Source organism: Microcebus murinus, chromosome 10 (assembly GCF_040939455.1).
Source record: "Microcebus murinus isolate Inina chromosome 10, M.murinus_Inina_mat1.0, whole genome shotgun sequence".
Classification (NCBI taxonomy): domain Eukaryota; kingdom Metazoa; phylum Chordata; class Mammalia; order Primates; family Cheirogaleidae; genus Microcebus; species Microcebus murinus.
The window spans coordinates 97,204,270-97,230,635 of record NC_134113.1 but is presented as its reverse complement, the minus strand read 5'-3'; the positions used below and the strand labels follow the sequence as shown (position 1 = coordinate 97,230,635).

The following is a 26,366-nucleotide window of genomic DNA, read 5'->3' as shown; positions in this document are numbered from 1 at the left end:
ATGTGCCAAATAAAACACACCTGTGGGTTTTAATGGGCCAATGGGTAGCCAGTTTGGAGCACTGGGTTAGAATGGATATAAAATGTGAGGTAGGAAGTAACTAGCAATGAGCAAAGGTAGAGCGGCCAGAGAATGAGAAAAGTTTCAAGGCCTGAAAGACTTTAAGTATGATCAGGTTTCTATTTTAGGAGGTCTATTCTGGTTGCAATATGGAGACTCCGTGGGAAGGAATCAGCAGGGGGTATAATAGAACTCACTGATAGGAATCAGTGAGTATAATAGAAAGACAAGTTTTTAAAAATAACTGTGATAACGCAGGTGAGATACATAGTAGCCTGGTCTCAGGTGGTAGCAGTGGGGAAGGGTAGAAATGGATGCAGTTGAAAGAGATTCTGGATTTAGAATCACAGGACTTTGTGTCTGGCTGACTGCAAAGTTGGAGGAAAAAAAGAATAGTTAAGAATGACGTCCAGGTTTCTGACTTGAACAATGAAGTGAGTTTTAGTGTAACTTAACAAGATAGAAAACACAAAAGGAGAAACAGATTTGGGGGACAGGTGAGCTCCATTTTCGTACAAATTTTGGAGTACATGGGAAATTCTGTTATGTGTATATAATGCTTAGGGTTAAGTCAGGGCATTCAGGGTGTCCTTCACCAAGTACAATACATTTGTGTTAAAGGTAATCATCCTACTCTGCTATGGGACATTGAATTTATTCCTTCTATCTTTCTGTATGTCTGTACCTTCAACCCACTTCTCTTCATCCTCCTTCTGCTCACTCACCTTTCCCGGTCTCTGTCGTCTGTCTTTCCACTCTCTACCTCCATGTGATCAAATTTTTTAGCTCCCACTTATAAGTGAGAACATGCGATATTTGTCTTTTTGTGCCTGGCTTATTTCACTTAAGATAATGACCTTCAGTTCCATCCAAGTTGCTGCAAATAACATGATTTCATTCATTTTTATGGCCAAATAGTTATTCCATTATGTATATATACCACATTTTCTTTATCCATTCAACCATTGATGGACAGCTACGTTGATTCCAAAATCTTTGCTATTGTAAATAGTGCTGCAACAGACTGCAGGTGCAAGAATCCCTTTGGTGTATTGCATTCTTTTCCTGTGGATAGATAACTAGTAGTGGGGTTGCTGGATCGAATGGTAATTCTATTTCAAGTGTTTGGAGAAATCTCAGTGCTGTTTTCCATAGAGGCTGTACTAGTTTACATTCCCACCAACAGTGTATGAGTTCTCTTTGCATCTTCACGAACATCTGTTTGTGTGTGTGTGTGTGTGTGTGTGTGTCTTTTTAATTATAACCATTCTGACTGGGGTAAGATAATATTTCATTGTAGTTTTGATTTGCATTTTTCTGATGATTGGTGATGTTGAGCATTTTTTGTATAGCTGTTAGCCATTTGTATGTCTTCTTTTGAGAAACATCTGTTCATGTCCTTTGCCCACTTTTAATGGAATTATTTGGGTTTTTTTTCTGTTGAGTTTTTTAATGTCCTTGTATATTCTGGATATTAGTCCCCTGTTGGATAGTTTGTAAATATTTTCTCCGATTGAATAGATTGTCTCTCACTGTGTTGATTATTTATTTTTTTACTTTTATTTTTTAGCTTAAAAAATTTAATGTAAATTATAAAATTATATATATTATAAAATTATATAAATTTTATAGTATTTTTAAAATATTATGGAGTACAAATGTTTTTGGCTACATGTGTCAATTTTGTTATGTTTGTGTCAGAGTTATAGGTATGCCCATCACCCAGATAGTGTTCACTGTATCTGTTAGGTTTTGCCCATCCCCTCCTTCCCTCTCCCTCTCGGTTGATTTCCACTGAGTTTTACTTCCCTCTGTGCACATGTGTGTTCATCGGTTAGTTTCAGTTTAATAGTGGAACACGTGGTGTTTGTTTTTCCATTCTTTAGATACTTCTGTGTTGATTATTTCTTTTGCTGTACAGGAGCTTTTAGTTTAATTAAGTCCCATCTATCTATTTTTGTTTTTGTTGCCTGTGCTTTTCAGGCCTTACACATAAATTCTTTGCCTAGACAAATGTCTAGAAAGCTTTCTTTAGGTTTTCTTCTAATATTTTTTCATAGTTTTGGGTGTTGTATTTAAGTCTTTATTTTGAGTTGATTTTCGTGTATGGTGAGAGATAAGGACCCAGTTTCACTCTTTTGCATGCAGCTACCCAATTTTCCTACCTCTATTTATTGAAGAGGGTGCCCTTTCTCCAAGGTAACTTTTTGTCAGCTTTGTAAAAGATCAGTTGGCTGTAAATCCGTGGCTTTATTTCTGGGTTCTCTATTCTGTTTCATTTATTTATATGTCTATTTCCATGCCAACTCCATGCCGTTTTGGTTGCTATAACCTTGTAATATATTTTAAAGTAAGGTAATGGAATGCCTCCAGCTTTATTCTTTTTGCTTAGGATTGCTTTGGCTTATTCTAGGTTCCATATGAATTTTAGGATTGTTTCTTCTAATTCTGCAAAGAATGATGTTGGTATTTTCATAGGAATTTCACTGAATCTGTAGATTGCTTTGGGCAATATGGTCATTTTAATGATATTAATTCTTCTGATCCATGAGCATGGCAAGTTTTTCCATTTGTTTAATTATATTCAATTTTTCCTTAGCATTTTATAGTTTTCCTTGTAGAGATCTTTCACCTCCTTAGTTAAATTTATTCCTAAGTATTATAAATTTTTCGTAGCTATTGTAAATGGGATTGCCTTCTTGATCTTTTTCTTGACTATATTATTTTGGTGTTTAGAAACACTACTGATTTTTGGACATTGATTTTGTGTCTTCCAACTTTACTGAATTTATTTATCAAGTCTAAGAGTTTTTTTGTGGAGTCTTTAGGTTTTTGTAGATATAAGACCATGTCATCAGCAAAGAGGGACACTTTAACTTCATCTTTTCCAATTTGGATGCCTTTTATTTCTTTCTTTTGCCTGATTGCTCTGGCTAGGACTTCTGGTACTGTATTGAACAGGAGTGGTGAAAGTGAGCACCCTTGTCTTGTTACAGTTCTTTGAGGAAAGGCTTTCAGCTTCTCCCCATTCAATATGATGTCAACTGTGGGTTTGTCATATATGGCCTTTATTATCTGAGGTATGTGCCTACTGTGCCTCGGTTGTTGAGAGTTTTTACCATGAAGGAATGTTGAATTATGTCACATTTTTTTGCTTCTATTGAGATGATCTCATGGCCTTTGTCCTTTATTGTTTCATGTGATGTGTCACATTTATTGATTTGCATATGTTGAACCATCCTTGCACCCCTGGCATAAGTCCCACTTGATTGTGATGTATTATCTTTCTGATGTGCTGTTGGGTTTGGTTTGCTGGTATTTTGTTGAGGATTTTTGCATCTGTGTTCATCAAGGATATTGGCCTATAGTAGTTGTTGTTGTTGTTTTCTCTTGTGTCCTTGTCTGGTTTTGGTATCAGGGTGATGCTGCCTTCATAGAGTGAATTAGGGAGAAGTCCCTCTTCAATTTTTTGGAATAGTTTTAGGAAGATTGGTATTAGTTCTTTGTATGTTTGGTAAAATTCACCTGTGAATCCATCCAGTCCTGGGCTTTTGTTTACTAGGAGATTTTTTATTACGGATTCCATTTCACTACTCATTGTTGGTCTGTTCAGGTTTTCTATTTCTTCCTGATTCAACCTTGGTAGGTTGCATGTTTCCAGGAACTTATCCATTTCCTCTAGGTTTCTAGGAACTTATCCATTTCCTCTAGGTATTTGTCAGCATACGGTTGTTCTAATAGTCTCTGGTGATCTTTGTATTTCTGTGGTATCAGTTGCAACGTTTTCTTCTTCACTTCTAATTTTGTCTGGTCTTCTCTCTTCTTGATTAGTCTACCTAGTGGCTTCTCAATTTTGTTTATGTTTTCAAAGAACCAACTTTTCATTTCATTGATCCTTTGCATTGTTTTAGTGCCTATTTCATTTAGTTCTGCTCTGATCTTTGTTATTTCTTTTCTTCTGCTTATTTTGGGTTTGGTATATTCTTGATTTTCTAGTTCCTGGAGGTTCCTTGTTAGATGCTTAGTCTGTAATCTTTTTACTTTTTTGATACAGGCATTTATTGCTATAAAATTCCCTCTTAGCACTGCTTTTTGCTGTATCCTGCAGGGTTTGGTATATTGCAGTTTTATTTTCATTTGTTTCAGTAAATTCTTTTTATTTCCATCTTAATTTCTTTGTGGACTCAGTGGTCACTCAGGAGCATGCTGTTCAAGTTCATGTGTTTGTATAGTTTCCAGAGTTCCTCTCGGTATCGATCTCCATTGGTAAGTTCCGTTTTAAGCATGTTGAAGTTAAGGTTCTGGAGATACATCCAAAGGGAAATTTCTGATGGGCAACTGGATTTCAATAAAAGAAATTTGAATGCAACCTGGGCAATATAGCAAGACCTCATCTCTATTTAAAAATAAGAAAGAATTTGGTTTAAAAAAATAGAAATTTTGGAGTTATCAGAAAGCCATGAGGGAGGTTCAGTTCCCCAAGGGAGAGTGTTCAGGGTGAGGACAGAGAGCCCAGACAGAGCCCATCTCAGGGGTTCACAGAAGTAAAGAAGCTGCAAGCAGAGCAAAGGAAAGCCGGAAGAGAAGGGAGCAAAGCAGTAGAGTGTGGTCCCATGGAATCCAGGGAAAGACTGTTTCTGGGAGCAAGTGGACCACCTGCCAAATGTTGCAGAGACGTCAAGTAAGGTAGGGACGGAACAGTTCCCGCGGCAGTAGTGACATGGAGGTGCATGCTGACCCGGGGGACACAGTCTCAGGGAAGTGGTTGGGAGGAGCTCCAGCTTGCAGGGGCCTGAGGAGAAAACGAGGCTTGAGAAAAATGTCCAAGTTTGGACAGCTCTTTCAAAGATTTTGGATGTGAAAAGAAAAGATGAGAAGAGGGTGTAGGATGAAGGGAAGGTTTTAAAGATGTTTTAATCTTTATGAGAAATCTTTAGAGAGGGAGAAAGAAGTTGAAGAGATAAGACGGGAGGAAAAGCGTCAGTGGCCTCTAGGCTACTAAGAAGGCAAGAGCGGATGGAGTCCGGAGCACGTGGGAGAGATCACCTTGGCCTGGATGGAAGAGGGAGGGTGCGCTAGGTGGTGGCTTCCATTTGAGGGCTTCTATTTCTCCCTCTAGGAAGTCAGAGCCGGTCACCTCAGTAGAGAGTAATGGCGGAATAGGGCCATTTCCCTCTGGCCTCTGCCTTTGAAAGCCCAGTCCACGGGCGAGGTCTAGGGGACAGCACAGGGCAGGCAGCAGACTCAGACGAAGGCCGCGCGGCATGCCTGGCAATCCCAGGGAAGATCCTTCTCTCTGGTCTTTCACATTTGAATTGAGAAAAACAATTTGTCCTTCAGAAGGCAGGAATCTGTTGACCTCAGTCACTCTGGCAGCACCTAAAAGATTCCAGGCAAATGAGTGACTTCAAGTGCAGCTTATTGACTTGCAGGAAAGAGATCTTGGCCTTTCTTTTGCTGAAGTGAAAATTCATGTCTTTTCTTTCATCTTTTCTCTGTATGCACAGAAGTTTCTCTTTGTGTTTACCAGAGGCCACCCTCAGCTTGAATATTTGTCTCACACCTCAGACCTCCACTCCCCTGGCTGTGCCCACAGTGCCTTTCAATTTTGTTTTGGTCTAGGAATGGCAATAGTAATACTGTGTAACAAAATGGAAAAACTTAAATTCTCTAGAGTTCTCTCCAGAAGAAAATGGTGGTTTTTGATGAGTGCTTGGGTGTGAATGTGGGTAGAACTGTTTGACCCAGGTCAGGGGAAGAAGGTGCTATCGTCCATTGCTCAGGGAGAGCAGGAGAAAGAAGAGACGGGATGAGGCTTCCCCAGCCCTAAATCCCCGTGAAAAATACCTCATACCTCACTCACAGGATAGCTGGGTCTGACTGGATATTTTTGTGGAAAACGGTAAAAAGGTACAGATGCAAGATGTTTGTTAAAGCAATGAGAAATATGATCAATATCAAAATTCTATGGAAGTTTGTTAGTTATCTGTTGTGTAACAAATTATCCCAAAACTTAGTGGCTTAAAACAACACATTGTTTATTATCTCCCTGTTTTCTGTGGGCTGGGGATCCTGCCCTGGCCTAGCTAAGTCTTCTGTTGAGGGCCTCTTTACAAGGCTACGGTCAAGATGCCATCCAAGGCTGGGGCCGCACTAGCGAGCTCGACAGGAGAGAGTTCCGCTTCCAGACTCACGCGGCTGTTGGCAGTCTTCGGCTTCTCTCTGGTTTGGGGCCAGAGGCTGCTCTGGGTTTCTTGCCATGTGAGCCTCTCCAACACGGTGACTTGCTTCACCAAAGCACACAAACCAAGAAGGCCACAGAATCTCCTAGCAAGACAGAAGTCACATTCTTTTGTAAACTAATCACAGAAGAGACATCCTTCAACTTTCCCATATTCTATTGATTGAAAGCAAGTCACCAGGTCCGGCCTATGCTCAAGGGGAGGAAGTTACCCAAGGGCAAGAATTCCAAGAGGCAGGGACCACCAGCTGCCTTGGAAGTCCACCTGCGGCAGGTAGTCTCTGGATCTTCACAGGGCTGTCTCACACGGGTTCAAGCCAAATTTGATCGTATCTTAGAAAGGCAGAGTGGCCCCAGCTGACCTTTAGCTTTCAAACAGCTACAACTAATTGGCATAACCATGTGCCAGTCACTGTGCTATATGCACGCATTTATCTTTTAGTGTGCAAAATAATGTTCAGAGGTAGGTATTTTCATCATCCAGACCCAAGATGAGGGAAGTTAAGTCAGAGGTTCAGTAATGTGATCAGGGTCACAAAGCCAGTAAGTGGACACAGCACAGGTTTGTCTGCCCCAGACCGATGTCATTAAAGGTAAAGGTGTGCTCCTCCTCTCAGCCTGTTCTGTCCATTACACTCCATTACCCAAAGTACTCACCCCTGGGTACCTGACTGTGGATCAGTTATTTCTTAAATGCTTAAGAAAATAGTAATAGATGAGTATTTTCTTAGCATGATATCCTATACCTAAGGTTTGGCTTTAGTAAGAGTTTGGCTTTAGTAACCGAGAACTGAGGAACCAGGGTTTACATAAGAAAGGCTTGGGATGGGCAGTCCAGGGCCACTTCAGTGGCCATGACTTCATCAGTGTCCCAAACTCTGCCCATCTTTTGGTTCTACCAACCTGTCTCAGAAAAAAAAAGAAAGAGAAGAAAAGGAAAGGAAAATAACAAATAAAAATAACATAATTAGAGGATTCATCTAGGAGACATTACACTCAAATTATAGGAGATCCAGAAAAGAAATGCAGGTGAGGAAATTATCAAAGAAATAATCCTAAAAAATTTTTCCAGAATTGAAAGGCATAGGTTTCCATGCCTGTTGACTGACTAGCACATAGATAAAAATAAATTTATACCAAGTTATATCATTGTATTTTAGAACTCCCAAGAAGCAAGAGAATATCCTTAGTTTGTAGAGATTAGAGATTAAAAAACGATTACAAACCAAAGTTCAAGAACAAGATCAGATTTCTCAAGAGCAACACTGAAATATAGGGAAAAAATTGTAAAATGCCTTCACAATTTTGAAGGAAAATAATTTCCAACCAAGAATTCTGTAACTATCCAAACTATCAATTAAGGGAAGAAAATAATTAAGATATGTCTCATGTGCAAGCTCTCAAAACCTTTGCATACCATGTACTCTTTCCCAGAAAATATTAATACTAAGAGATACTCTAAAAGAGGGAAGTAAACTAAGAAAAAGGAAGACATAATATGGCAAATACTGTTACTTTTCTCTTACTATTTTCCCGTTCTTCATTGCAATAGACTACACTATGTTTTAACAGAGCGTGTGGCCAAGGTAATAAAGACTACACTTCCCAGACGTCCTTGCAGCAAAGCACAGCCATGTGACTGGGTTCTTGCCAATGGGATGTGAACATGGAAGTGAATTTCCCTACCTCTAAATATTGAGCCTACAGGGAAGGATCTGCCCTCCCCATCCTCACTTTCTCCCTTCCTGCTATTAATAGCTGAAATGAAAACATGTCAACACGGCCTCTTAGACCGTACATGCCAGGGGAATGGAATGGCCTTGAGATGATGGAGCAACAAAACAGACCACCTTCCAGCCCTGAGTTGCTTGTGCCCAGACCACTACATAACAGACAAATAAACTTCTATCTTGTCTATTCGACAGCTAATTATCAATTACAGCTGTTAAATTGATAAAAATACTCATGTGATCCAGGAAATAGGGAATCCAATAAAAGAGAAAATCAAAGGAAATTTCTGGGATGCTTCTACAGAAATATCCCAAGATTGTCCCTGTGTAGCTGCCTAGAAAGTAACCAGCAAATATTGGAGCAGGTCAGAGGCTCCAGGGGCAATGTCTTCTAGAAGATGAAATACTTGGTATGTTTGAACAGACTGAGGAGTAGGGGTCGCAATTAGCTTTAAATACATAGCAAACTAAAGGAAGAAACAAACTAAAAGGCAATTAATAACTATTGAAAGAAACAAAAATTATGTATAAAATAAACTAGGTCATAATATACCTTATGGTTAAATTATAAATGCATAATTTATAATAATGTTAATTTTGGATGCTGCTCTAACCACAATTGTAGTTGTAATGGGAGGGTAATTAAAGCCAAAAGTGTACTTGTGTGTTAAGGTAGAGTTGGAGGGGAGGAAAGAAAGCTAATTTCTCACCTTCCATTACAGGAATTTAATAAGTAATGCCTAAGTAGAAATCCAAGATAGAAGTATAAACTCTTATATAGACACACAGAGGTAAATACCAAAAGAAATGGCTTTCCCTTTGTTGGGGCTAAGAAATGGGATGAGCAGTGGAGTGGGGGGGGGGCTCTCTCTTGTAATAAATCTTGTAATAAAGCAAATAAGTTATTTGCCTATTTAAATTTTTAGCACCTGCCTCTTTGACTTTTAGAAAGGAAAGTCTTCAAACTATATTTTTGAATCATGTAACCTGACAAAGTTTATATAAAAATAAGCAAATCATGCTCACTTACGAATACCAAAGCAAAGACTTGAATTATAAGAATCATTCAATATTTAAAAATATTTAATGTAATTCTTTATTTTAGATTAAAATATAAAATTCTACATAGATCCAAAATTAAACATACATTTTGGTAAAATGCTTAAGAAAATAATAATAGATGAGTATTTTCTTAACATGATAACCTATACCTATCATAACTCAAAAGCTAGTATCCTCATAAGAATAAAAATATGAGAAGAAATACTATTAATTCCAGGAATAGGGCAAGGATGTCCACTATCATCAGGTACCAGAAAATATAATTAAAGAAAAAACAGAAATTAGACATAAAAATTAGAAGAGTAGAGATCAATTATCATTATAAATGATATAATTGTATACTTCAAGGGTTGACAGACTTTTACTTTAAATGGCCAGACTTTAAATGGCCATTGTAGACTCGTATTGTAAATATTGTATGGGATGCCAATGGTCTCTGTCACATCTCCTCCTCCTCCTCCTTTTCCTCCTCTTCCTTCTCCTTCTTACAATACATTTAAAATGTCAAAACATTCTCAGTTCTCAGATGTACGAGAATAGGCCATGGCTGGATTTGTCGCACAGGCTATAGTTTGCAGCTCCCAGGAAAGAGAGACTCAAGTAAAAACATCACAAACTCAAACAGAATTCAATAAATTCCATTTTTATAAATGGAAGCACTCGCATCTACAAACATAGCTGGTTATAAGATACAAAGAAAGAAAAGATCCTATTTTAAACGGCAACAATAAATAAAATTCCTAAGAATAAACTTAACAAGAAATATTCAGAAGCTATACTTTCCAATGGCAACGGTGCTGAAGGACACAGAGGAGACCTAGCAATGCGCAGATGCACCGTGTTCTTAGGTTCCCAACATCATAAAGCTGTTAGAGGTGGCTCATCTATAAATTCAACATGATCCCAATGAAAATACCAAAGGGTATTTTTGGGGGAACTAAACTAGCTGGTTCTAAATTTCATGTGGAAAAATTACCAATAATAGCCAGGAAACTTTTGGAAAAATTAAATTAACAAGGAAGGTTAAAACTGCCATGTATAAAAACCTATTATAAGTCCTCAATAATCAAAACAGTGTGAATAGAAAGAAAGACCACTGAACCCAAATAGAAAATTTAGAAATATATTTAAGTATGTGTGAGAATTTTGAATGTTAAATAAATAATGTTGGCTCAACTGGATATCCATCTGAAGAAACAAGAAAGGTGATCTGTACTTTACAAATAACACCAAAATAGATTCAGATAGACAAAACATTCAAATGAAGCCGTAAAACTACTAGAAGACATGAGAAATATTTTATAACCTCATTTGAAAGAAAGTGACACAAAGCATAAAAAAGAATAATGACCTATTAAAAAGAATAATAACCGGGCCGGGCGCTGTGGCTCACGCCTGTAATCCTAGCTCTTGGGAGGCCGAGGCGGGCGGATTGCTCAAGGTCAGGAGTTCAAAACCAGCCTGAGCGAGACCCCGTCTCTACTATAAATAGAAAGGAATTAATTGGCCAACTGATATATATATATAAAATTAGCCGGGCATGGTGGCGCATGCCTGTAGTCCCAGCTACCCGGGAGGCTGAGGCAGAAGGATCACTCGAGCCCAGGAGATTGAGGTTGCTGTGAGCTAGGCTGACGCCACGGCACTCACTCTAGCCCGGGCAACAAAGTGAGACTCTGTCTCAAAAAAAAAAAAAAAAAAAAAAAAAAAAAGAATAATAACCTATTAAAACTTTTTGCTACTGCAAAGCCAAAAAAAACAATAACAATAATAATTCCTCAGTAAAGATATAAACAACAAACCGAGAAAAATACTTGTCACTCACATGACAGGTAAATTCTATATTCCTTAATATGTAAATAACTAAAAGTAAATAAGAGAAAAACCAACAATCTAATGAAAAAGTGGACAAAGAATAATTCACAGAAAAATAAACCCAAATAGCTCTTGAACATATGAAAAGATGTCCACCTCACTAAGAGAAATGCAAATTAAAGCTATAACAAAGCACTATCTTTTCACCTATTAGGTTGGTAAAGATTTTTTTTTAAGTTAGATAACCTATGGTACTAATGAGAATGTGTGAAAACAAACTTTCACATATTATTCATGGGAGTACAAATTGATGCATCTTCTTTGCAGTGACATTAGCCAAACAATCAAAAGTACAAATGCACAAACCCTTTGAGTCAACAATTTTATTTCTAGGCAACTGTCTTGCAACCATGCTTGCACATATGAAAAATTACTATTTGCAAGAACAAATTTGTATTAAATTTTGATACATCCATGCAATGGAATACTATGCATCATCTATTAAAAAGTGTGTGGCAGCTGTTTGTCCTAATTCAGAAAAATTGCTAAGATACCTTATCAAAGGGAAAAAGACGGAACAATGTAGATAATATTGTGTGCATATGTGCATGGTGTGTGTGTGTGTGTCAAGAATCTGATAACTGTGGTTGCCTCTGAAAAAAAGAGCCAGGTAGATGGGGAGAGTGATGGAAAAGGGACTTTCTTTTCATTAAATACCTTTTTATTTGTATGATATACATGTAGAACCTACTTTTTAAAAAGTAATATATATATTCATTGTGGAAAGTATAAGAACAGTAAGGATGAAAAAATACATAATCTCACCACCAAAGATAACATTTTGGTGTACTTAACTTTTCAGTAATTATTATTTATTTATTATTATTTTTATTATTTTATTAATTTTATTTTTCTTTATAGAAATTATAAAAACATTTTTTAGCATGTGACTTTTTTTAGTGGCAGATGTATTAAGATCACACCACATATAGTTTTGTATTTTGATTATTTCCCTTAATACCATATTGTGAACATTTTCCCATTTTCCATTTCAAAATGTATTCTTCTATAGGTTTCTAATTTTTTGCTGGTTTAGAGCTAGAATTATGTTGATACTTTTATTTCATCATACATTATGTAGGCAGTACCTTCTCCAGGAAGAAATGCTATTTAACACAAATCATTACAAGCTTCTGAAGAAAGCACTGGAAAACCTCAGGACCCTCCTTAAACGGTGAAGTTTTTAAAATTTATTTTTATTTTTTTATTTCGGCATATTATGGGGGTACAAACGTTAAGGTTACGTATATTGCCCTTGCACCCCCCCTTGAATCAGGACTTCAGGCGTGTCCATCATTATGTATGTATATACCCATCCCCCCCTCCCCCTCCCATCTGCCCGATGCCCGATAAATGTTGTTCCTATATGTCCACTGAGGTGTTGATCAGTGAAACCAATATACCATGGAGTACTGTTCAGCTAGAAGAAACAATGGTGATATGGCATCTCTTGTATTTTCCTGGCTAGAGCTGGAACCCACTCCACTAGATGAAGTATCCCAAGAATGGAAAAATAACCACTACATGTACTCGCCAGCAAATTGGGTTCACGGTGAAATATTTGACAGTGGGAGAGAAATCGAGGTGAGCTGACTGTATGTTTTATAGTAGAAGCCACCACGTGGTGGAGCAGGAGGAAGGCAGTAGCCATCACCCAAGAGAGCGCACAAACCTCGGCGGGCTTGGGTAGCCAGACAAGGCTACTGAGAACGACCCACGCTCTTCACTATGCCACAGGGTCGCATTTGGCATCAGTAAGAGCCTTTGTAACCCAAGGAATCGATTTTCACACACATTTTCGAGCCCTGCTATGACAGTACTCGCTAGCACCAGGAGACAGTGATGAGCGAGGTGCAGGCTCTTCCCGCAGCGGGTCCTCTGGTAGCAGGACTCACCGGGAGCGGTGAAGGAGTGGCGTGCTCGCCTACCTGAGCATGCACAGCGTGCGGGAAGTCGGCGTTGTGAAGCCTGAGCGCCTGGGCAGCCACGGGGTGGAGCTGAGACCTGAACATGGATTTGTCTGCACAGTGTTCTGAGGTGTGTGCCGTGGAAATGGCGTTGGGTAGGAGAAGAGCTTCCATTTCTGGATATTGTCTCGGGGTTTTTCCAAAAGCAGAGTTTGAGATGCATATTCACCTGCAACTTGGAGGCTGGAGAGCGGAGAAGGGAGGTCTGCACGCGGCTGCTTCAACCGTCGCCCCTGGTCAGCGCGGCTGGCGCTGGGTTCCACAGGAGTCCTCTGCGGAGCTTGTGAGATGCGGGTCAGGACCACAGCCCTAAGGACAAAGCAGGAAGCATTCACCCCTGGCTCCTGTGCCCCATTGCTCAAAGGTGGCCCCACCGGGTGTGCTTATGTAAGTGGACTTCCGGGCAGCCCAGGCCCAGGGGTCAGCCGGGAGGTCTGTGCAGGCAGGCGCTGCCCCGGCCTCCCGCACTGCAGCTAGAGCCTGCCACAGGCTTGTGCTGGGAACAAACCGCACCACGCCCTGAATCCGGGTCAGACTTCGGTAGAAATGATGTCACAGGAGTGGAAATGAGGACATATAGCCCCTACCTCAGGGGTGGAATGTAAGGTGGCGCCTTCCTCTGGCCCTCCAGAGTAAATGTCGCCTTCCTCTCTTGATAAATCAGGTGGAAGAATTCGCCATCTCTAAGACAGATACAGGAAGGAGAAGTCAAGTTGAGACAAAGAATCCACTTAATTGGCTAATTTAAAAAATTGGCTTGGGGAAAAGCACCCTTGAAAGAACAGTGCTCTTTTAAATTTTGTGACATGAACATATACAGCTCAGGGCTAAGGAGGGACTGACATTTCACTCAGTGTCTCTTCTGTGCTAGGGACTGGGCTAAGGACTTTATAGATGTTGTTTCGTTTCCCGGTGCAGATGGCTGGACAACACGGGCAGTGTTCTTGCCTCTACCCCTATGGGTAAGGAAACTGGGATTCAAACACATTAAATGGTGCATCTCGGCTCACACAACTAGTAGGGTGAACGTGGGATTTAAGCCCAGATCCGGCTCCAAAGCCCAAATATGCTCTCTTATCTCCCTGTGATGCTTGTTATATTAGTTTCCTAGGGCTGATGCATCACAGTGCCACAAACTGGGTAGCTTAAGAAGCAGAAATGTACTCCCTCACAGTTCTGGAGGCTAGAAGTCCAAAATGAAGGTGTTGGCAGGGCCACGTTCTCTCCGAAGCCTGTAGGGGGAGCCCTTCCTCGCCTCTGCCTGGCGGTCTCGAGGGATGTCCCCTCGCGAGTCTGTCTCTGGGTCTCTCCTCTTCTTGTAAGGATTCCGGTCGGACTGTATTGAGGGCTCACCCTACTGTAGTATGGCTTCATCTTAACTAATTATATCTGCAACAACCCTAACTCCCAAATGAGGTCACATTCTTAGGTACAGGAGGTTAGGACTTCACCATAACTTTTTGGGAGACATAATTCTACCCACAACACTAGCGCATTATGCATTTGATGAATGGGGTAATAGAGGAATGAATAAATGAATGCAAATGGGGAGCTTGACTAGAGATGGGAGATGTGGTTGATTAATAATCCTCCCACTGGAATAGAGCTTCTAGTTTACATGCTTTTCCTATCAATCATTTTCATTCATTCTCAGTGGGAGCTGCTGAAAAGTGAATACATTCAACATTTATCTGGTAGAATAAGTCAGCCTTCTTTAGCCTCTTTAGTTACACATTTTTATCCATATCCAAAATCATACATCTCAGTTCACTTAGTCTTCACTACCGCTCTGTGGAGTATGAAACAATATTATCCCCATTTCATTCATGAGGAAACTGAGGTTCAAAAGAGTTATGTGGCAAGCCCTGTTAATAAGTGACAAGGCAGGGCACAGTGGGTCACACCTGTAATCCCACCACTTTGGGAGGCGAAGTGGGAGGATCACTTGAGGCCAGGAGTTTGAAAGCAGCCTGGGCAACAGAAAAATAAAATATTAGCCAGGCATGATGGCGGCTCACGCCTACAGTCCCAGCTACTCGGGAGGCTGAGGCAGGAGGATCACTTGAGCCCAGGAGTGAGGTTGCTGTGAGCTAGGAAGATGCCACTGCACTCTGGCCGGGCCAACAGATGCTGCCTCAAAAAAAAAAAAAAAAAAAAGTGACAAAACTAGGACGACAGCCTAGAACTTTGCCCCCATAGGCATCTTTCTTCTCATAAAAAATTATCTATTTTTTTAATTATACCTACATATATGAACCCATGTTCATTCATTTTTTCTCAAACAACACAGAACTGTATAAAGCAAAGTGCTACGAAGCCTTTCTGCCACCCCCAGCCCACTCCCGGGCCTGGTCCCGCCCAAGAGGTCCTCCGACTTGCAGCCACTCCTTCCTGGCTTTTTCCCCTCTGCATTTATTGTCAAATATGTATATTTATGCTATTTTTAGGGCTTGTTTTTTATTTACTTAAAGGGGATCACACTCTTCGTGCTGTTCTGGTGCCGATATTTTCCACTTAACAACACCCTGGAGATGGTTCTCATGTGTCAGCAAAGGGCGCCCCAGCACGTCACGGGCCGGCTGAGTCCCTGCTGAGCCGGCATCCGTGCTGGCTGCTCAGCACCCATGCCGGCCCGGGCGGCAGGCTTTGAGCAGCGTCACCCTGCGTGCCAACATGGGTGTCCTCGCTGGTTTGCGTGGCTGTGCTGTGTGCTAGAGTCGGAGCTGCCATTTCTATGCAAGCATCTGCTGTTGGTTCGTATTCAGGTTTTCCAGTCTTTCAGTGTCCCCAACAAGGTGGCCCAGCATCCTGTCCCTGCCGCTCTGCGCACACGTGTGAGCGTGTGAAACGCTCCCCTCGGCCACCTGCGCGACGGACACCAGTGCTCTCTCCCTGCCCCTCAGCGGGACCCCTCGAGGAAGGGCCAGCTGTCAGGCCTCAGCGTCCGAGAACCTGAGTCACCACAGCCCCTTACCTCAGACAGCTCCCCACGCCCTGCCGGGATCACCTGGGGAGACTCTGAGCAAACACCTGGCTAACTGAACCAGGGGCTCCCAGGCGGCAGGATGGTTTTATTTTTCCCCTTATGTTTACTTCAAATGTACTCCAATGACAGAGGGCCTCTGAGGCTCTCCCCAAAAGAGTTGAAACCTACAGAGGAAAAATATTAACAGAAGAAAAGCAGAGAGGAAGGAAAAAGGAAAGGGGACAGGAAGAGAGGAAACTGGTTCTCAGTCCCCCAGGGGGGACCAGCCTGGGAAAGCGCCCTGTGTGTCCCACAGGCCCCGCCCGCCTGCTCGTCCCTGCAGACTCGCCCAGCAAGGCCCACTCTGAGGCAGGGCCGTCAGCGCTTGTGAGGCTGAGGACCCCTGACACCAAGGGGACTTGCAGGACAGTGAAGCTATTCTGCATGATGCTGTGAGGGTGCACACAGGGACACACCCGGCACACCCGTAGGACTGCACACACACGCAGTGAAGACGGATGTAAACGACTGACTTCAGTTGATAATAATGTATCGGTGTCGTCATCGAAACAGTGTATCCCGACAACGCAAGATGTTAACGATATGGGAAGCCACGAGAGGGGTGAGAGGGAATATGTGGGAACTCTTTGTACTGGCTCAATTTTTCTGTTAATGTAAAACTGCTGTAAAAAATAAAATCTATTAATTTAAAAAAAAAATCCCCCCATAAGCCCTCCCTCCCTCTCTCCTCTCACCCTTCCCAGGACAGTAAGTGAACCTTTAAGATCTTTCAATTAAGAAATTGCAGAATGACCAAGGCCCCATAAACACCCTAAAGCTTTTAAAATAAATAAGCAAATACATGGTTGATTCGTCCACAGCACTGGCGGCGGTGGAGACGCCGTGGCCGCGTCTGTGAGCTGTCTTCCTCCTTGGTCCACACACACCCGCACTGTGCTCACGCCTGCCCAGGCCTCTTTAGGGTCATTCCTCCAAATCGTCCAAGGCCACCTAAGGGTTAAGGACCTTCTCATTTCCGGTCCAAGACTCCCTTTTCAGTGGAGGTTAATCTGATTAGAGTTGAGGTGCTAATAACTTAAATGAAGGCCATTAAACAGTACCTGATAAAATCTGGTTTAAACCTGGGCTCCCAAAGGCCAGAGGCTGGAATGTCAAGCATCTGGGTATGGCCCTGAGAGAGGCTGGGGGAGGGGCCCTCTCCCAGACCTTTGGGTCGCCTCGGGCTGTCTATATAATAATCCCTTTCATTAGCACAGAATTTTATAGTTTGTAACGCAGTGCTTCTAAGTGTCAGATACAGCGCTCAGTGCTCAGCGTTTTATACACATCATGTCATTTTGTTTTCATAGCAGCCCAGTAAGGTATTGTCTTCATTTTGCAGAGGATGTACTTGAAGTGGGGCAAACTAAGAAACTCACCAGTATGTGACAGAAAGGAAATTCAAACCTAGTTGGAATCCTGCTTTCATCCTTCTCTTTCTAATCTAATTCTCTCTACCTATGTGTTAGCAAAGGTTACCTGTGTTAGGATTTCTGTCACTCCTGGGTGACAGCCGGGGAGGGGACTGGCATGCATGCCACCTTCCTGCTGCCAGACCTGGCCTTCCTCCCCTCCCTAGACCTCCCTCTCCTCCTGTCCCTGCATAGCTGAGGTCACCAACCCAGCCTGGAGAAAGTTCTGTCTTTCCTGACCTGACTCTGCCTTCTAGCCAGCTTTCTCGTATGCAGATTTGGTCTTTACGGATCTACAGATGGGGCCATAGTTGGCCCCAGTGGCTGGAGCAGCATGCTAAGGAGAGCAAGACCACGGGCATAATCCACTATGTCCCGTGTACAGGCACTGAGTCTGGGATACCAGGTATGCCTAAGACGAGGTACCTGCCCTCAGAAAGCTCTCAGTCTGGTAGGGAGCAAGAAGGGGGGATGGCAAATAGAGGGAAGAACTGGGGTCAGGGCTAGTGGGCAGGCGCTTTATTCTAGAAGATCCCACAAGGAACTCTGATATCGCCTCCCCCTTACTGAGAACCACCTTCTCGGGGTATTTGTTCCAATCCAATGGGCTCCTCTAGCCCAGCCAGCTATTGCACAGATGTGCCCCCTTAGACTTAAAGAGACAGGACGAAATAGTGTACATGAATGATTTCAAACCTATCCCTGCCCTTGTCTATTCATTTATTTGACAAACGTGTTGTGGGTCCCCACCTGACACTGCTCTAAGTCCTGGGGCATACACAAAGAAAACAAGACAGAGGAAAGCCCTGCCTTCAAGAAGCTAACCTTCCAGTCTGGTCACCAAACCATAAATTGATTATTAAGTAGACATGTAGTATAACTGCCCGTGATATTGAGTGCTAGGAAGAAAAGAAAAGTAGCCTAAAAGGAAAAAAAAGAAAGTATCACATTAAAAAACCAATTTAGGGTAAAGACCCTGTGCCACACAGGTGTGCTAGCAGCATCGGTCCCACCTGAAAAGCACAGCCCTGTCATTGGAAAGTCAGTTAAGCTGTGAATACAGATCACGGATGGCACAAAAGCATCACACATAATACAGCCAGAACCGGGGGCTGGGGCTCAGGCGCGGGTCGGCGTAACTCGCAGGCATTTGGAGGGTCTTTTTCATATTGATTCCTCACTTGAAAGGGCTGCTGTGAAGCGTTAAGATAGGTGATATTTATGCGGCGCAGTGCCTTGGTACTCAGTAAGCACCCAGTCGGTGGTAACTATTATTATTAATTTTTGTTACCAAGAACTGAGATGATCCAAAAATGTCATCTTAATTGTTATGAATGGAAAGCATAATAACTTGTATTTTTTTATGTTTTATTTTTGCAAAGTACTTTTACATACTTTCTCTTATTCAGTCCTCATAGCATACCCTCATAGTTGGGTATTACTCGGCGATATTGTCCTAGGAGCAATATTATCCATTTTTCACATAAGAAAATTGAAACTAAATGATGTCTTCATCACGCGCCAGTCTGCTTTTAACTCCTCAGTGGCTTCTTGGTGCTCAGAAAAATGCCCAAAGGTCCCAGTGTGACCACCAAGGCCTGCAGATGGGCTCGGCCCCGCCCGCCCCCCTCCCGCTTCTCTTCCCCTGAGACTCTGTCCTGCCTGCACTGGCCCCACTTCCTCTCCCCATGGGGCCTCTGCCCAGCTGCCCCGGGGTTCCAGCCTCCTGCCCAATCACCTCCCACTCCTCCTTGGTACTTGCCACCTTCCCTCAACACCGCCCCCAACAGGTCAGGTTCTTATGGAAACACTGTACAAATCTCAGGAGTTATCTTCCTTTCTGAGCAATTAAGCCCTTTGCAAACAGGGCTTAAACAAGATGAGTAGGGGACACCAAATGGAGGGATGGAGTTCTTTTCTCTCTGAAACAAGCAGCCCAGAGGCAGGGAGCCAAGGTCGGCCCGAAGCCCGACCAGGTCCCCTCTTCCGCGGCCCGCCTTGCCAGGCCCTGGCTAGCACGGCACCCACCCCTGCTCAGGGGCCTTTCCCAGAAATCAGACGCCAGAGATTTTACTGTAGCTTATTGGCCCCAAATGTACTAAACAGCTCCCGCTATCTTCGAGGGAGGCCAGCAAATGCAGTGTTCCAGCTGGGCTCGTTATTCCCACAACCACGCAGGGATCCGGTGACAGGAGAGTGGATGCTGAAGGGAGTAGCCAGCAGTCTCTGCCACACAGGTGCTCGTGGAGCCGTTCCCGTCCCTCCTAACACTTCCCTGAGTTCCCAGGTTCACGTGCATCAGACGCGGTGTTTGAGTGTTGCGTTAATATCTGCCTCCCCGCTGGACTGCACGCTCCGTAAGAGCGGAGGCTGTGTCTGGCGTTTTTATCATTGAGTTGCCAATGCGTGCCACCCCACCCGGCCCATGCGTGGCAGGGGCTCTATAGATACTTGTGGCATGAATGAATGAATGAGGAAGCACTAAGCTATGTGGAGACATTTGCTTCCTCAAGGTGTTTCTAGCTTATCCAATCTGAAGTGACTTTGTAGGGATGAAGATAAAGTAACAACAGCAGTCCTACAAAGTCAGGGATCTATGGACAAATACAAAGAGGACCGGGGCGAGAACTGAGTCATGGATTCTCTAGAAGCTGCCTGCAGAGACAGAACTCTGGATGGCCCAGACCATATGTGTCTAAGCAGGAGAGGACTTCTCCCTGGGGGCTCCTTAGCACTCGGCCCACTGTGTAGTACTGAGCTGCCCAGCCCACGAAGCTGGAAGCCCATGACTTCCTGACCTCGGTTCGGCATCAACATCCAAGGCGTGACCCGAAAGTGGCAGATTAGTTCCCCACTCCTTCTCCAGAAGCCTCTGGCATACCGAAATCCATAGTAGAAAAAAGTCCAACCAGTAAGTCTCCAAAAGTGTACTTTTCATGAACATCAACTGTGGAAAGTAAGTCATAGAATGTTTGTCTCATAAGAAACCCAAGCAATGACCTTGCCAATCTCTTCATCTCAAGTCCCTGGCCACTGAGGCTCAGAAAGGTGAGGGGCTTCACCCCGCGCACATAGTAAACTGAGGCAGAATGAGGTGTGGACCAGGGCCCCACTCTTCATACTGAACCACTCAAAGCCGAGAGCCGGAGGGCAGAGGTTCCAGGTGGGAGCGGGAGTCCTTCCCTCTCTCCCCTCCCTCTGATCCGCAGCTCCATCAACAGACAGAACAGCTTTCCCGGGAGGCCAGCAGCACCGAACTGAAAGCAGTGGCTCCGTGGCTCCTGCTCTCAGGAAACTTAGGCCATTAGAGGGCACGGGTGCAGACCTGAAACCGACGGCCCCGAATGGGGGCGCTGGCCTGAGCTTTGTCCAGAGAGGCCAGCCAGTTGCCTCCACCCTTCACTTCCCCTCACCGTCAGGGGAGGCAGCGCAGGTCTGTATGGCAGGAGTCACACGATTGCTGTTTAGCCTATGTCTTCAGGAAAGACCCCTGAAATTCTAAGTTCAGGGCCCCGGCATAACTCTTTACTTATTAGTCTTCCTGTTGTTCCATATATATTTCTTAGGCATCTGTATCTGTAGATTGGCTACCCAAATGAATTAATTAACAGTACTTATGCAATAACAACTCTTTGAGGAATGTGTTGCAAACAACTGCAATCACGATTGCTATAATTATCATGTATTTAGTATGTACCATGTTCCAGGCACATTACATCCATGATTCTTCATCTTTACAAGATACATGGAAAGAGGGTATTTAAGGAGAAAATTATTTGCCCAAAAGCACATAGCTTTCTAAGTAGTGGAGACAGGTTCTGAACTCACTTCTGGCTGAGGCCAAAGACTTTGGTCTTAAACTACCATGCTACCTTTAACTTTGCATGATGTGCTTGTCCACACAAACAGGGGTCAGCTCTTTCCTTTCTACTATAGGTGTCAAATAAAACTGACACGTTTGCTACAGCTTAGCTTACAGTTGTTCCATTTTCTGGACCAGTAGGCAGGCAACCATTTGCCAGGGTGTGGAGCACTTAGCAGGGTGCGGATGGGTGGGGAAATAGACGGGGGTCAGTAGTGGGCACTCTGTATGTTTTCACCAGGGAGGCATCCTTAGAGTGGTATTGCTGCTTAAAAGAAACAGGCCAAGATAAAAGGGATTTCTCATCCCCTTTACAAATGACGATCCCACAGCACTCCCCAACACAGAACAGAGGCCAATCTTTCATGTGACAGGCTGTTTGGACAATGCCTGCCTCTCTGGTGAAAGGGCTCCCAAGGTTGAATCTCCTATGAGGATTCTCCCCCCTTCTCATGCCCCTTGAATCCAGGATGGGGACAAAGATTGGTGCAGGGGAGGCAGGGGGTGCACAGAAGAGAAGGAGGAGGGCAGTGGGGCGGAGAGGGGTGCAAGATTCCACTGGGAACCTAATGCATGGCTATCCATCAACCTCTGTCCTTTCTGACTCTGGGTTGTTTACAAAGCCCTCACCCTAGTGTGCACTGGGCTGCCTCAAATAGCCCCCACTCCTTCCTGTAGAAGGAAGCATTGCTTTTGTTATAGCAAAATCCAAAACCCTTAAGTTAGCCCCAGGGCAGGACATACCCAAGAGCTGGCCTGGGCGAGATGGGACTGCCTCCCAGCTGAAGCGTGGGTGCTTTCTCTTACTACTCTCAAAGATGTTCTTTCCCCCCGTCTCCCCCTGCACTGTTTATATGAATTTATTGTAAGCATGGGGCAGGGGATGTAAGTATTGAGCAGCACCCTGGGTGAGTGGCACGGAGGACTGTGGTGGGCAAGAACGTAGATTCTAAGTCACTCTGCCATCTGTGTGTCCCATTAAAGCCATTCCCTATTAGGGAATCTCTTAGGGACAAATATACTTGTCTCATCCCATGGCTCGTTCATGAGAAAGAGCCACTCAGCGCAGCACGGGTGCGTCTCCCATCAACGCCCTGACATTCTCTCCTAGGTTCCAGGGCGCATGGAAACCAACCGGTCAGCCTTAAGTCACCGTCCCACCTGTATGAGGGTAAACTCAAGTGACGCCCCTCTCCCCCCAGCGCCGGCCTCTCGTCCCTCACCAGCCTCGTCTCGTCCCTCACAAAATAAGTGTGCTCAGGGAGCGCGTTTTAATGTGACCTTGAGGAAGGGGCTGAGAGTAGGTTTGCTGCCTGCCCTCACCAGGAAAGACAAAAACTCTTAAATGTGTCACAGGTTTTGAGAGTTCTACCCCCCAACAGTATTATAAATCAGTGTTTAGGAAATTAGATCACTTGCCAGCGTGTATGTAAAGGAACCGGGTTGTAAACCCGCTTGCACAGCATGGCCCCATCTGCCCTAGTGCCCGCCCCTGGGCGGCACGGCTGTGGCGCTGGGGGTTCACGGCGAGGGCCGTCCTGGGCTCCCTCTGCCTGCGTGCTGGGCTCCAGGTTCAGTCAAGCGTCGCTCATGGATCTACTTTCTGCAGGGGTCTGAGCTGGCAGACCCCAAAAGTATTTTGCACCCAGCGTATTCTCCCTTGATTTTCATGCCTTTTTGGATTTCAAGGGTAGCGTCATGCATGCGTGCCTGATGCATCGAAAATAGCTCGGCAAAGTCTGCTTTGCGAGAGCCTTTTGGTGAGTAACATGCCTTTCTTTCCCGGTCTTCCGAGCTGGGCTACTCCAAACCCCAACTCTGGCCGGAAGCTGGAGAGACACAACCCAAAGCCACAGCGTGGAGGGAGCCCCGGTGCAGTGTGCACTTCACCCCTGCAGACCAGCATGATTCTTCTCCCTATTTCACAGATGGGAGTGTCGAGGCTCAGACAGGGGCCTTACAGTTTGCAAGTGAGACAGTGGAGCTGACAGAGTCTGCCTCACTCCTGAGCCTTCCTGTCCTACCGCTCCACCCCAGACCCCCGGGAGCAGCTGCTCAGCCCTGAGGGTGCCAGCCTGTGGCTTAGGCTTCCCTGGGCTGCTCTCCTCGGTTTCCTCTTTCTGAAGCCCTACACGGGCAGGAATCCAGAAGGGCCATCTCGCAGATCCCAGGAAAGCACTGCTGGTTTTGGCTATACTGTTGGCATTGGAAGCTTGTCATGCCCTTAACCACAGCTCCCGTGGCTTGGGGAGTAAGTGATGGAGGTGACAGGGACGCAGCGGACGACACTGTCATGAACATTTGGCGGAGCCTCAGGAGCCCAGCACGCTGGGGCCACGTCCTGCCAGGCACCAGGTTCCCCAGTCTGCAAGACTCCTTCCCACTGGACAGCCTGTGAGGCAAGTCGAGACAGATGTCTGGTGCCAGAGTGACTGCATCCGAAGGCAGAACCAGGGGACAGGGGCTACCATCACAGCCAGAGGATTTAGATGAGCAAGAAAGGCTTCCCAACAAGTTGCTAAACTCAGCAGTAATTAGGGAGTTTCTATAAACTCTTTCCCAGGAAATATAAACCCAACACCCTAGTTAGGAAGCTTCTCCCTAAGAGAAAAAACCAAAAACTTTAGGGCTTTTTAACCTGGAAAGATGATGCATGTGAGTCTCCTGAAATGAGGCGGGGTAGAAGTGGAGTTCTAGCTGGCGAAACCAGATCTGTCCTGCCTCTTCTCGGAGTTGCCAGGATCAAAGGAGATAACATCTCTGAAACATTTGTCAGCTGCTTGGTGCCAAGGCAAGGATAAGGGTTCTCATTGTGTGCAGGAGCTGGGGGCTCTCTCCCGGGCCTTTAAGGAGTAAACAAACGCAGCAGTGCTTTATGCGAGGGGCACAAGCCACCTGCCGAGGTGAGGCACAGGCTGGTAAGTGCGCCAGGTTCCAAACAAAACTTCAAGACAATTCACAATTATCAAAGGCTTCGAGGTTAAAACCAAGGCACGCCACCGTGGCTTTGCACAACCAGAAAATCGTCATCATCTCCATTCCCATCCACCACCCTTAATATGTGCGTCTTTGGCAGCTTCTCATTGGCCTTCACCACACATGGCGGGGGCAGTGCAAGGAGGTATTCTTCCATTCCACCAATGAGGAAACTGAGGTTCAAATGGGGTCGTATGAATGGCCCAGGGTCACACAGCCGGCAGGCGGCACAGCCGCCTCTTCTAACTCCAGGTAGATGCCGACGCCCTTTCCACTCTAACTTCGCTCACTCGCGTGACTGACTCCTTCATTTATCCTTGTGTCTATTCCATCAAAAGGTATTTACTAAGCATCTTCAGAACAAAGGAAACAGCAAACTGGAGTATATTTTCTTTCCAATCTCCTTGTGAGGTCAGGACATGCTCAGTGAAATGTTAATAGCAACATCATGCCATTCCTCTGTTCTAAAAACACTTAATGGCGTCTCATTGTCTTTGATACAAGGTCTTGATGATCTGGCCCATCTCTGACCTCACTGGCCTCTTCCCACCTGCCTCTCTATGTTCTGAGTATACTGATTTCCCAAGTCTTTAATGACAGCGAGAGAGCTTACCCTGGCCTCAGGGCCTTTGCACATGCCATCTCCCCTGTACAGGCATGTTTATGCCATTCTCATAATTCAGGTCTGAGCTCAAATATCACACCCTCACAGAAGATTTTCCTGACCAGCCTCAACACAAACTGGCCCTCTCCATCCTGGTCCTTTTTATTTTTTTTCATGGCACTTATCACCATCTAAAAATGTCTTGTTTATATTTACTTATTGCTGTCTGTCTCCCTCCACCACTGGCCTCAAGAAAGTAAACTCTAGGAGAGCAAGGGCCTTGCCTCTCTTGTTCATGGAAGTAGGCACCTGCCCCATGTTTAACACATAGCAAGCACTCAATAAGTATTTATTGAATAAAATCATTACTTATTGCTCAAAGTATTTACTACATTGCACTCAGTTGCACAGAGTACACCAGGCAGTAATCGTTATAAGCTACAGATGAAAAAAGGAAAGCATTTTTTTTTAGGTTACTTTGAAGTCTAATTGCCTGTAAGTAAAAAGTTTCAGGACTGGGCACAGTGGCTCACACCTGTAATCCCAGCACTCTGGGAGGCTGAGGCAGAAGGATTGCTTGAGGTCAGGAGTTTGAGTTTGCAGTGAGCTAAGCAGATGCCACTGCACTCTACTTAGGGTGACAGAGTGAGACTCTGTCTCAAAAAAAAGCTTCAGCAGCAGTAGTCAAGTTCACACACAGTATAAACCCTAGATCAGAATACTGCTCCCTTCCTCTTTTGTTTGTTTGTTTGCATGTGGTATCAATTTACAGACATAGTTTCTTCTGCTTCCAGATTTACCTTGGAGCCTCCAGTTCTTAACGAATGCTGAATATAGGGAAAGCATCATTAATATGTAGCCAGGAGAGGGTAGTCCACTTCTGCGTAACCACAAAGTGTCCAGCCAGAGCTAAGACTTCTGCCCCCAGGCTTAGAACCAGACCTGTAAGAAACAAAGTTGGCAGGTTTAGCTCAAGGGTCTCCCCTTTCATTAGCTATTTTTTTCCATAGCTGGCATCTTTTCCTCAGTTACTTCTTTCTCCTTTTTCTTGTTATTTTTTCCTCTCTTTACTTATCTCACTTGCTCTTGGGAGAGGAGCTTTAAAAAAAATAAAAGTCATTCATATTAAATCACTGATAACCTCCCAGGCATCCCTGCAGACAAGAGAGAGGAAAGCCACAGTAAGGAATGACGCCACAGTGGGTTTCAGGCACGCGATAGCAGCTGACCAGACGGGCTCTATCATGCTCCTTCTTGCTCCAGCTTTGTGTCTTGAAAGAAGAAAGATCTTGCAGGTCATCTAGCCATGCTGCTAAACATAAAGATCCCAAATCTATGAGAGTAAAAGAGACTTGTCACAAAATTAATAATAGTATATAGTCATGTGGCTTGAAGATAAATCTGGAGAGAACCTTCAAGATACGTGGCTGGGTCTTCCTTACATCCACCGCTTTGATAGAATTTCCATGGGCAGATGTATCTACAGGCTTTCAGCTGCAGAACGCTTGACTCCTCTCTTGCCCCAGTGACATGGACTGTGATCACAGAGAAT

At 44.2% G+C, this 26,366-nt stretch overlaps 1 protein-coding gene across 1 annotated transcript in view; it reads left to right on the top strand.

Annotated features, from left to right (window-relative positions):
• Nucleotides 1–590: 590 nt before the first annotated feature.
• The window catches only part of NDUFA9 (NADH:ubiquinone oxidoreductase subunit A9), a 449,537-nt gene continuing 423,761 nt past the window's right edge, over nt 591–26,366 (top strand). The window contains exon 1 of the mRNA XM_076007754.1: nt 591–595. Coding sequence (XP_075863869.1) covers nt 591–595 — 5 coding nt within the window. The remainder of the gene's footprint in view (nt 596–26,366) is intronic.